Source organism: Ranitomeya imitator, chromosome 2, assembly GCF_032444005.1.
Source record: "Ranitomeya imitator isolate aRanImi1 chromosome 2, aRanImi1.pri, whole genome shotgun sequence".
NCBI lineage: Eukaryota > Metazoa > Chordata > Amphibia > Anura > Dendrobatidae > Ranitomeya > Ranitomeya imitator.
The window spans coordinates 393,376,584-393,389,737 of NC_091283.1; the positions used below are offsets into that span (position 1 = coordinate 393,376,584).

General features: G+C 46.0%; 1 protein-coding gene across 1 annotated transcript in view; it reads left to right on the forward strand.

The window, feature by feature from the left end:
* The window catches only part of LOC138666656 (zinc finger protein 850-like), a 150,997-nt gene that overhangs the window by 11,184 nt on the left and 126,659 nt on the right, over positions 1 to 13,154 (forward strand). Inside the window, exon 6 of the mRNA XM_069754846.1 lies at positions 7,305 to 7,395. Coding sequence (XP_069610947.1) covers positions 7,305 to 7,395 — 91 coding nt within the window. The remainder of the gene's footprint in view (positions 1 to 7,304; positions 7,396 to 13,154) is intronic.

The window sequence follows — 13,154 nt, forward strand, 5'->3', positions numbered from 1 at the left end:
TTGCCCACAGAATCAACTTAAGGAGGGAGCAGTGGATGCAACCTGCGAGCCTCAAATTTGACTCAAGTCCATGGACCATCAAAATAAAACTGCACTTATCAAATGGATGAAAGGAACAAATGCATCTCTTGTGTCAGATGGCTAAAGCTCCTTGTTGTGCCAGTTCTACCTTGAATGGCCTGGAATCTGGCACTCCTTGTTGGGCACAGATGGCCGAAGGTTTGATTTGCCACTTTTGTAAGTTGATGTAGCACAAACATAGATAATGCGGCATTTGTGCATGAGAACTGTCCTCTACTGTCCAAACTGGACGCTGCAGAGCTGACAGAAAGGAAAAGAGTTTCAGGAGGGACAAGTTTTGATGAAATACCTGGTATAAAAGTTTGGTGCGCCAAAGTGGGAGGAGATTTGGCACCAAGAAAAGGGATGGTCAAGATTTGTGTTGAGGAAGACGCGGAGGCTGGTGTGCCTGGCTGCGACAGTAAGCGAGAACAAGGGCGGGATGGGGTGCGCTTGTATGCAGGACCCAGGTAGCGCCAGACAAGTTCCATAATCCAGATGCCACCGTTCAAGGTCCAAACACCAGGCCTGCGCCGGTCAAGACTCAGAGCCCAGGCGATGCCAGTCGCAATCCGAGACTCAGCTATTCAACTACTGTCCCCTGCTGTGGGCAGGTCGCAAACCAGTTGGTGAGGTGGCGTCAGCTGTAGGTGACTTACTGAAATGGGCGCGCATGCGACGTACCTTCACAAGTAGCTCAGGCAAATCAGGGTAGGTTTCCAAAAAGCGCTGAACCACTATGTTGAGCACATGGGCCAGGCATAGTACATATGCAGACTTGCCAAGCTTCAGAGCCATCACCAGTTTACATCCATTATCACACACGACCATGCCTTGTAGATTCAGCGGCAAGAGCAACATATTTCAACAACTCTGCTGCACTGTGCTGTTTATCACCTAAAGTTATGAGTTTAAGCAGAGCCTGTTGCCGCCTCACCGAGGCAGTGCTTCCAGCATGTGACTGATATGGATGATAATTCTGAGATGGAGGGAGTACAAGAACTGGTGTAGGAGGAGGCATAAACCATGATGGAACTTTGGCCCCCAGTTCTTTGCGTCGATAGCACGTGTGCCGTCCCAGGGCCCAACTCTGTCCCGGCCTCCAGCAGGTTGATGTAGTGTGCCATCAGGGAAATATAGCCTCCCTGGCCAAAAACACTTGTCCACATGGACCTTCCCATTAACTGCATTGGCCAAGGATTGGGTTATGTTATGGGACACAGACTGATGTAAGATGGGGACGGCTACCAGGAGAAATAGTGGTGGCTGGAGACCGAATACCAAAGGATGCCCGCCGCCATGAGGTTGCGGAAAGCCTCAGTGTCCACAAGCCTAAATGGCAACATTTCCAGAACAAGCAGTCTGGAAATGTGGCTGTTTAAGGTTTGGGCCTGTGGGTGGTTGGCTGCATATTTCCACTTGCATTCCAAGGCCTTTGGTAGGGACAGTTGAACGCTGTGCTTGGACAATGAAGTGGATGTGGTTGCTGATGGTGGTTGCGTATGTGCAATGACAGATACAGGACGGAAGGCATTCGTGCCTACATCCTGGACAGGCGATTGGCAAGCACAGAGGAAGAGGCAGTGGTGTCACGCAAAACACTTTGGACCCAGGTGTTCGGCCCAGCTAGGCAGTTGTGCAGATGACGTGTGCCTGAGCATGCTAGTGGTGGTCAGGCTGGCAGTGGACTGATCTCTGCTGAGCTTGGTACAGCACAGATTGCCATTGACCGTTTTCTTGCCTTCCATACTTTCTGTGAAAAAGCGTGAGGCTTTGGAGCACCTAACCATTGGCCTCAGATCTGGCCACTTGTGGGTGCTCTGGGGAACAGATGACTGCCTTCTACCTCTGTCAACCCCATTGCCTCTTTGTGCCTGTTGCGGTGCTGCGGATCCCTCCCCTCCCCCTGCTGCTGTGCTCGCTTTGCATGCCAGGTTGCATCAGGGACTTCATTATGCACCACCTCATTTTTCACTTGCTCAATGTGGTCTTCCTCCTGACTTGTCTTAACATAACTTGTTGGCAACTGTCTCATCGTCATCCACCTCTTGAGACAGTAATTGTCGTTTACCACCATCAGTTTCTTCTGATTGTTACTGCTCAAATATTTGGGCATCACAGCACACAATCTCCTCAGGTCCCTCTTGAAACATGCATGATGAGTAGCCAGAAGAAGCCATAAATGGAAAGGTAAAGAGCTCCTCGAAGTGTTCAAGTATGGGGTTACTTGTCTCGTGGGACTCACCATGGTGGAAGGAAGGAGGAGCAGAGTGAGGAATGTGTGGTCCAGACGCTTGGCTAGTCAGACTGGACCTTGTGGAAGAGAGGGTAGTGCTAGGAAACTGACTGGTAGCATTATCTGCCATCAACCCAAAACCTGCTGGCAGTGTTCGGACTTCAACAATGGTGTCCCGTGCCCCCCTGAAAAGTGGGACAAGAAGCTAGGTCTTGTGGATGAGTGTGCTTATGCTTCTGCAGCAGGTACAGTTTCACCTGGACAACGGCCTTTGCATGCACCATCAGCAGCACGTCCACTTCCCTGTTCCTTACTGCTCGCATTGCAAATTTTCAATTATGCAGCTAACAGCGGTATTCTTAGAAAATAGAATCTATTTAAATTGTCCCTGAAAAGGAGTTTTGCTTGTACGTGGCAGCACCAAGGACTGTAAAACAATCAGCCCTGACTAAATGCCTGTAATACACTATCCCTAGTGTATTTCATATTTTATGTTTGCATGGTATAGAGCTACAGAGTGCTGCCTTATCTGTTTCATTGCAACATATACATGACACAGGAGATACTGGGGCTGAAGCATATACATCACATAGGATATGCAGGGGCTGTAGCATAATAATTATAATTTTATTTATATAGCCCCAACATATTCTGCAGCGCTTTACAAATTATAGAGGGGATTTTTACAGACAATATACATTACAGCGTAACAAAATCACAGTTCAAAATAGATTCCAAGAGGAAGAATGGCCCTGCTCGCAAGCTTCCAATCTACAAGGAAAAAGGGGAGATACAAGAGGCGGATGGTAACAATTGCTTTCGTTTGTGTTTGGACCAGCCATAGTGTAAGGATCGGGTGTTCATGTAAAGCTGCATGAACCAGTTAACAGCCTAAGTACGTAACAGTACAGACACCATCACGTGTTTCTCAACGCAAGCAATAAATAGCCAGGTCTTAAACCGGGAAGGAACAACCACGGGAAGGGCAGCATCCAAAAGGAAAACCACCTATGCCAAAACATTGCTTGCGTTGAGAAACACGTGATGGTGTCTCCGCAGCTTTTCTACATGCATTTGCATATTTCCCATAAGGGATGGGGGTAGTGTTCTGGATCACTGCGTTGAGAAACACGTGATGGTGTCTCCGCGGTGTTGGATGTTTTGATCTCCCCGAGGTCCTTCATCCTTATGTTTATAGTCCTTCTACCAGGCACTGCTCCTAATAGACAGTTTCCTACTCCACACTGATGGGCAAATACCCTGCAACAGCTGTCTGTGGATGGATACCATGTTTTGGCATAGGTGGTTTTCCTTTTGGATGCTGCCCTTCCCGTGGTTGTTCCTTCCCGGTGAAATAACCTGGCTATTTGCATTGAGAAACACATGATGGTGTCTCCGCAGCTTTTCTACATGTAATAACTGTTGGACACGGTAATGTTTCTGCCTTGAAATGAGGTTTATTGTACTAACAGAAAATGTGCAATCTGCATTCAAACAAAATTTGACAGGTGCATAAGTATGGGCACCCCACCAGAATAGTGACATTAATATTTAGTAGATCCTCCTTTTGCAAAAATAACAGCCTCTAGTCGCTTCCTGTAGCTGTTAATGAGTTCCTGGATCCTGGATGAAGGTATTTTTGACCATTCCTCTTTAGAAAACAATTCCAGTTCAGTTAAGTTTGATGGTCGCCGAGCATGGACAGCCCTCTTCAAATGATCCCACAGATGTTCAATGACATTCAGGTCTGGGGACTGGGATGGCCATTCCAGAACAGTGTAATTGTTCCTCTGCATGAATGCATGAGTAGATTTGGAGCGGTGTTTTGGATCATTGTCTTGCTGAAAGATCCATCCCCTGCGTAACTTCAACTTTGTCACTGATTCATTATTGTCAAGAATCTGCTGATACTGAGGAAGCCATGCGTCCCTCAACTTTAACAAGATTCTCGGTGCCGGCATTGGCCACACAGCCCCAAAGCATGATGGAACCTCCACCAAATTTTTATTGTGGGTAGCAAGTGTTTTTCTTGGAATGCTGTGTTATTTGGCCGCCATGCATAACGCCTTTTTGTATGACCAAACAACTCAATCTTGGTTTCATCAGCCCACAGGACCTTCTTCCAAAAAGAAATTGGCTTCTCCAAATGTGCTTTTTTGCATACCTCAGCCGACTCTGTTTGTGGCGTGCTTGCAGAAACGGCTTGTTTCGCATCACTCTCCCATACAGCTTCTCCTTGTGCAAAGTGCGTTGTATAGTTGACCGATGCACAGTGACACCATCTGCAGCAAGTTGATGCTGCAGCTCTCTGGAGGTGGTCTGAGGATTGTCCTTGACTGATCTCACCATTCTTCTTCTCTGCCTTTCTGATGTTTTTCTTGGCCTGCCACTTCTGGCCTTAACAAGAATTGTACCTGTGTTCTTCCATTTCCTTACTATGTTCCTCACAGTGGAAATTGACAGGTTAAATCTCTGAGAGAGCTTTTTGTATCCTTCCCCTGAACAACTATGTTGAATAATCTTTGTTTTCAGATCATTAGACTGTTGTTTTGAGGAGCCCACGATGCCACTCTTCAGAGGAGATTCAAACAGGTGAACAACTTGCAAGTGGCCACTTTAAGTAGCTTTTCTCATGATTGCATACACCTGGCTATGAAGTTCAAAGCTCAATGAAGTTAGAAAACAAAAAAAAGTGCTTTAGTAAGTCAGTAAAAAGTAGGTAGGAGTATTTAAAACAAGAAAATGATCAGGGTGCCCATACTTATGCACCTGTCAAATTTTGTTTGAATGCAGATTGCACATTTTCTGTTAGTACAATAAACCTCATTTCAAGGCAGAAACATTACTGTGTCCAACAGTTATTAGATATATGAAACTGAAATAGCTGTTGCAAAAAAAAACAATTTTTTATAAAACATTAAACTTAAGATTAATAGGGGTGCCCAAACTTTTTCATATAACTGTACATCATAAAGAATATGCTCTGGCATATGCATCACAGAAGATGGCGCATATAAATCACAGGAGACATTGGAGCATGTACATCACAGTAGATGCTGAGAGCATGTGCATCACAGGAGATGCCGGGGACATGTGCATCACAGGAGATGCCGGGGGCATGGGCATCACAGGAGATGCCGGGGCATGCGCATCACAGGAGATGCCGGGGGCGTGTGCATCACAGGAGATGCCGGGGGCGTGTGCATCACAGGAGATGCCGGGGGCGTGTGCATCACAGGAGATGCCGGGGGTGTGTGCATCACAGGAGATGCCGGGGGCGTGTGCATCACAGGAGATGCCGGGGGCGTGTGCATCACAGGAGATGCCGGGGGCGTGTGCATCACAGGAGATGCCGGGGGCGTGTGCATCACAGGAGATGCCGGGGGCGTGTGCATCACAGGAGATGCCGGGGGCGTGTGCATCACAGGAGATGCCGGGGGCGTGTGCATCACAGGAGATGCCGGGGGCGTGTGCATCACAGGAGATGCCGGGGGCGTGTGCATCACAGGAGATGCCGGGGGCGTGTGCATCACAGGAGATGCCGGGGGCGTGTGCATCACAGGAGATGCCGGGGGCGTTTGCATGACAGGAGATGCCGGGGGCGTGTGCATCACAGGAGATGCCGGGGGCGTTTGCATGACAGGAGATGCCGGGGGCGTTTGCATCACAGGAGATGCCGGGGGCGTTTGCATCACGGAATGGGCTGAGGCTGCCTCTGCTGGAATTGGCCGGCATCAAGACATAAGCCTTCAATGCATGCGCTGCAGCATTCAGTACCGAACGTCAGTAGCAATTAAATGGCCAGTAGCTGGCGAAGTGCCGAGCAGTGCAGTCCCGAGAATCTGTACGGGGGCCGAAGAAAAGTACGTGCTATAGAGCATCTCTAGGTGGGGTTACCAACAGAAAAAGGAATAAAAAACATCCACCAAAATATTTTAAAATAAATACAAACGGTTTATTAATCAAATATCTCATATAAATTCACTGTTTATCGAACAATACAGCACAAAGAGGGAAATACTGAGGAAACATGCTGGTACAGCAAGGGGAGAATGAGTGACATATCCAAGAGTGAGCAGGATCAGGCTGGTGAAAGATCAAAAATATGCCAATAACAAAAACACCAGGCACCCCTACCCCAAATGGTTAACCCTGCTTACCCATTGTAGATGGTGGCTTACAAAAAGCTGCCATGTGAGACGCGCGTCAAAGTGGTTAGCAGGGAGAGGTGTGGGTGCCACCATCTACAATGGGTAAGCATTGGTGTAGGGGTGCCTGGTGTTCTCGTTATTGACAGCTTTTTGATCTTTTACCACGCACGCTATTGTTAGTGTTTGTATTGACTATATGTGTGATCCTGCTCACTCTTGGTTATATGTCACCCATTCTCCCCTTGCTGTACCAGCATGTTTCCTGTGATATTTGATTAATGAACCATTTTTATTGATTTTCATCTATTTTGGTGGATGTTTTTTATTCCTTTTTTTTTTTGTTGGTAATATTTCTGGGAGTATTCCAATAGTCGTACTTTTTCTTGGTGATTTATTTAGGGAGAGTGAGATTTTTTTTCTTCGCTTGGCTGCAGTGTTACAAATTCCTTATTTGATTATTATCTCTAGGTAGAGGTAGAATGTGTCGTTAAGAACAAGTCAAGACCTTCATCTGGAATGTGTGACATAAATTGCTGGGGTTTTAAAGGCCAATATGCTACCCGATGGGTATCTGTTATAAAGTGGCCATTCAGTATATTTATTATACTTGGTGGAGATGACAGGATAAAGCCGATCATAGACATTAGATGTTGTCTGGATCTTCTCACAATTTTCTGGTTATGGAGATTGCTGGTTAGAATTAGGAGCTGACAGCTTGGATTTATACAGGAGACCAGCAGCTATGTGATTAATTACTAGTGTCGTAATTTTTGTCCGTCATGTTTATTTATGATCTCTTATGTCTTTTTAAATTTCATGTGACCTCTCCATCTCTCTGTAACTTTTACAATCTTTAGGATGAAGATCTGACCAATATTATTACTACAGAGACATATTTGATGGACGATGAGTGGTTAAAGGTGGAGATATGTACAGACAGTGATTCAGGTGAGATGTAGCCACTAAATGCAGTCAGTGGCTGGTGCAGTTATGTCAGTGTGTGGCTACAATGGGAAGCACAGAGATTAGCGAGATACCTTGGAAGAGGAGCATCGGGTTGGATGAGGTGGCATATGCTTTATTATTTTAATACATGCTGGAACATATTTTCTTTTTACTCTGAGAAGATAAAACAGTGTTACCCAGGAGTGCCTCTTATTAAAAATATTTCTGGCACCAATTTTAGGAGAAGATTCTGAGATAACGGGGATGCTGAGGGAACTGATTTAGAATTAGTGGGCTAAGATGAGAACACAAAACATGTTGGTTTGTGCAGGTTGTGAAGCACACCGCGTTGACCTGCTTGATATGGCTAGAAGAGTCAGCCACTGTCTTCAGGCCAGGGATAATTGACTTATTCCATTTGGCCTTTAAGGTACCTTCACACTAAGCGACGCTGCAGCGATACCGACAACGATCCGGATCGCTGCAGCGTCGCTGTTTGGTCGCTGGAGAGCTGTCACACAGACAGCTCTCCAGCGACCAACTATGCCGGTAACCAGGGTAAACATCGGGTTACTAAGCGCAGGGCCGCGCTTAGTAACCCAATGTTTACCCTGGATACCATCCTAAAAGTAAAAAAAACAAACGCTTCATACTTACCTACCGCTGTCTGTCCCCGGCGCTCTGCTTCTCTGCTCTGGCTGTGAGCGCCGGGCAGCCGGAAAGCAAAGCGGTGACGTCACCGCTCTGCTTTCCGGCCGCTGTGCTCACAGTGAGTGCAGGAAAGCACAGCACCGGGGACAGACAGCGGAAGGTAAGTATGAAGCGTTTGTTTTTTTACTTTTAGGATGGTAACCAGGGTAAACATCGGGTGACTAAGGGCGGCCCTGCGCTTAGTAACCCGATGTTTACCCTGGTTACCAGCGAAGACATCGCTGAATCGGTGTCAAACACGCCGATTCAGCGATGTCAGCGGGAGAGCCAGCGACCAAAGAAAGTGCTGGCCCTCTAGCCCTGACCAACGACATCACAGCAGGATTCTGATCGCTGCTGCGTGTCAAACTGAACGATATCTCTAGCGAGGACGCTGCAACGTCACGGATCGCTAGCGATATCGTTTAGTGTGAAGGTACCTTTAGACTTAGGGTGAGGATCTAAAATTCAAGCTAACTTAACCTGTAATTATTCACAGAGCACAAAGCAAAACCTTGATGTAAACTATACAGTTCTGTCAGAGGATCTGCAAAAGTTCTAAGAAAGCCACTAAAAGATGGCGGAAGCATGCTTCGAATGGGAGTCCAAATGATTCGAAAAGACTGTAGGGTCATTCTGGAGCAATATTGAAATATAAGAGGTTTTCAAACTATGTCACTTACAAAGACAGATAAAGAATTACCAAACCCAAGGGACATGAAAATATACTCATGTCCATCATGGTTTCCATCTAGACATTTTATATACATATGTGAAGAGAATAAGTGCCAGCTGCAGTTCACCCAATTACATGCCACTCAAGATATTGCATTGGATTGCAGCTGTAGCTAAATAGTTAAAATCAATCAGTAGCATCACAAAAAGTGAGTGCAATCCCGGTGTAACAGGCCAAAGTAACCCCGTCCCAGATTAACCCCGGGTATAATTTGGCCTAGGCCAGAGTATACCCCGGGGTATAAACTGGCCTAGGCCAAACTATACCCGGGCATAAAATGGCCTAGGCCAAACTATACCCCGGGGTGTAAAATAGCCTAGGCCAAAGTATACCCCTCCAGGCCAGATTATACCCCCCAGGGTAAGCTGAGGGAAAGCTGCTCATTCTTCTAGGTCACAGCTCCCCCTCCCATCGGGCACTGCTCCTTTTCAAGCTCCTCCACCTCTGGTGACGCCAGGGATCTCCCTTTCTAAGCCCCACCCCCTCCCTATAGTCACATGTGACATGAAATCTTCAGCCCTGCTCGGGCCAGCTCGTTGTCTTGGCGCCTTGGATATGCTTGGAAAAGGGCTTTGTATACCTAGGGGGCACTGACGAGCACTGAGGGGTGGGTGGGGAACCCCTTTACTGGTTGCTATGGGATATAGCATGATCACTCTATCCTAGCAACACCTTGGATACGCTTGGAAAAGGGGTTTATCTATCTTGGGGGCCCCATTGCAGCACTGCGGGTGGGTGGGGAAACCTTTTACTGGTTGCTATGGGATTTTACATGACCAATTTATCCTAGCAACGCCTTGTATACGCTTGGAAAAGGGGTTAATCTACCTTGGGGGCACTCTCGCAGCACTTAAGGATAGGTGGTTAACCCCTTAGGTGGTTGCTATGGGATTTTACATGACCACTTTATCCTAGCAACGGCTTGTATACGCTTGGAAAAGGGGTTTATCTACCTTGGGGGCACCCTTGCAGCACTGCGGGTGGGTGGGGAAACCTTTTACTGGTTGCTATGGGATTTTACATGATCACTCTATCCTAGCAACGCCTTGAATACGCTTGAAAAAGGGGTTAATCTACCTTGGGGGCACTCTCGCAGCACTTAAGGATAGGTGGTTAACCCCTTAGGTGGTTGCTATGGGATTTTACATGACCACTTTATCCTAGCAACGGCTTGTATACGCTTGGAAAAGGGGTTTATCTACCTTGGGGGCACCCTTGCAGCACTGCGGGTGGGTGGGGAAACCTTTTACTGGTTGCTATGGGATTTTACATGATCACTCTATCCTAGCAACGCCTTGAATACGCTTGAAAAAGGGGTTTATCTACCTTGGGGGCACTCTCGCAGCACTTAAGGATAGGTGGTTAACCCCTTAGGTGGTTGCTATGGGATTTTACATGACCACTTTATCCTAGCAACGGCTTGTATACGCTTGGAAAAGGGGTTTATCTACCTTGGGGGCACCCTTGCAGCACTGTGGGGAAGCCGGGGAACCCTTTTACTGGTTGCTATGGGATTTTACATGACCAATTTATCCTAGCAACGCCTTGTATACGCTTGGAAAAAAAACTATACCCCTCCAGGCCAGATTATGTAACTAATCTGGGGTTAAAGTTGCCTAGCCCAATTTATACCTCTCAGCTCATATTATACCCCAATGAAATCATTTGCATTGAGTGATATACACAAGAATTACTTAATGCTTCAACATTTTATTGAGAAACCAAACTGACAATTCTTAAAGAGTACCTCCCACTATACAAAACTTTTGGGAGGGGGGGCAATAATTTCTCATTAGCTATAAGTCACTTATCATGCAATGCAATTATCTGGGGCAACAAATCGCCCAACAGTCATTCTGTGTATTATGACATTTAGTCTAGCATGTCCTTGCTACCAAATTAATGTTTAAAGCTAAACACTGATAACAACATTGAAATGATCGTGCTTATTTTCAAGATACAGTGCATGTTCAGTTGTTGACTGCAGATTGAAGCTTGCAGGATATGTCAACCAATCCATGGAGTCACCGACGTTTGTGTAGATTATTATGTCGCAACTCAACAGATTCGCCGTGGTCATGATCTCTGCATCAGTTGCCCAGACTCCATCACGAGAGATTCCAGAGATGTTCACATATTCATTCACATTTTGGTTCAAGTAGTCCTGTAGTTTTTTTGTCAAGTCAGTTTTCATATGGTGGATGACTTTATCTCTGAGAAGGGAATGGTTGTCCTCTGTTCCTGTCAAGATGTAGCTGATGGCCCGGAAGAAGCAGTTTCCATCACCTTTGGTTTTATATGTACGCCGTGGTTGTTCAAGGTCTCGTCTGCATCCACAGTATACAACCTTACTAAACGTAAGGCCAAGAGTGGTGCTAAGATACTTCCTTCTTGAACTTGGTAGTAGGTTGAAAGCCTTAGTTTGCTTATTTTTCTGTGTGGCAGAGTCACTGGAATAATCATCATCGGATGGTGGAGAAGCCTCTTTATCCTGGTAAATCTTTAGGTTGCTGGTGTGGTATGTGTTGCTTAATATCTTGCCAGTTTTGTTGTTCTTAAGTTTTACTCGTCCCTTGGTCAAGGATTCCACAACTAAATAAGGTCCAATCCAGCGTGGTTCCATCTTTGAACCTATGCGTTGAATACGGCGCTGATTCTTGATATAAACTATGGTACCAGCAGTGATTTCTTTGTTACTTTTGTGTCGGCGATCAAAGGCACACTTCTGGTGTTCTTGAGCAGAGTGGATGTTGGTACTGACGTCTGAGTGCAGCTTTTTAAGAATGCTTGACAGTGTATTTAGCACATCAGGGGTGGCATGATCTGAAATGGGCATGGGATCCACCGTATCATCTTTTGAGGGATTAAGGTCCATGGGAAGCTTGGCCTTCCGTCCATACATGACCTCAAATGGAGTAACCTTGGTTGAAGCATGCACAGATGTGTGATAGGCAAACAGAACACCAGGGATGAATTGATCCCAGTTGTTTCCTTGGTCATTGACAAGCTTACTAAGAGCTTCTTTAAGTGTCCGATTATCACGTTCCCGCTGGCCATTTGTTTGTGGGTGGTATGCAGATGAAATACGGTGATCTGTTTGAAAATGTTCCATCAGGTTGTCAATGATCGAGTTTACAAACTCTCGTCCCTGGTCGCTAATCAGAGTCTCCATACAGCCAAGGCGACAGATAACGGAGTACAAAAAATTTGCCACTGACTTGGCACTCTTATCTGGGACAGCTGTTGCTTCAGTCCATTTGGAGAAATGATCAGTGGCAGCAACTATATATTTGTTGCCATTTGATGTTTCCTGAAGAGGGCCAATCATATCAATCCCAACTAAGCTCCATACTTTTCCAGGCACTGATATACTGTTGAGTGGTGGAGCTTCCTTTGTGATTTTGGGATTTATAACAAAACATTTTTGACAGGCTTTCACATACTGGTGAACGTCATTTTTCATTCCCTTCCAGTAAAACCGGTCAGAGATTTTGGCTAAAGTTTTATCTCTGCCAAAATGGCCCCCAGATATTGGGTTGTCATGACAGGCCTTCAGGATATTTGGCAGTCGACTTTTAGTAAGAACCTCCTTTTCCCTATGATAAACAATTCCTCCTTGGGTTCGATATGGCTTTGCTGTTTGTCTAAACTGGGACTTGGCATTTGCACGTTTCTCAGGAGGTAGATCGTAGGTATACTGAGGGTACCTTTGTTCTGTTGCAGTGTAGAATCTCAAAAGCTGGTCATACAATTGATCTTCCATGGTTGTCAAAATTGGAAAAGATTTGGTGTCATAGAGAGCAGAGAGGTGTCATAGAGAACATACAAAACAAGTTATCATTAACTATGCACTGACAGGACAGCGCCATCTACTGTCAGTTCAGATCTGCACACTTTTCAACAAATAAGCAATAGGGTGAGAAAAACAGTGAAGTGATAACATTATGGCCTAGAGAAATACTATAAAAACTATTTTATACCCCCTGGTATAAAGTTTATCCCCCGGGGGTATACTATGGCCTAAGTCAGCTTTTGAATTTTTGTGCTGTTTCCTTCCTCAGTAAAAGGGTTCCCCGGCTTCCCCACAGTGCTGCAAGGGTGCCCCCAAGGTAGATAAACCCCTTTTCCAAGCGTATACAAGCCGTTGCTAGGATAAAGTGGTCATGTAAAATCCCATAGCAACCACCTAAGGGGTTAACCACCTATCCTTAAGTGCTGCGAGAGTGCCCCCAAGGTAGATAAACCCCTTTTTCAAGCGTATTCAAGGCGTTGCTAGGATAGAGTGATCATGTAAAATCCCATAGCAACCAGTAAAAGGTTTCCCCACCCACCCGCA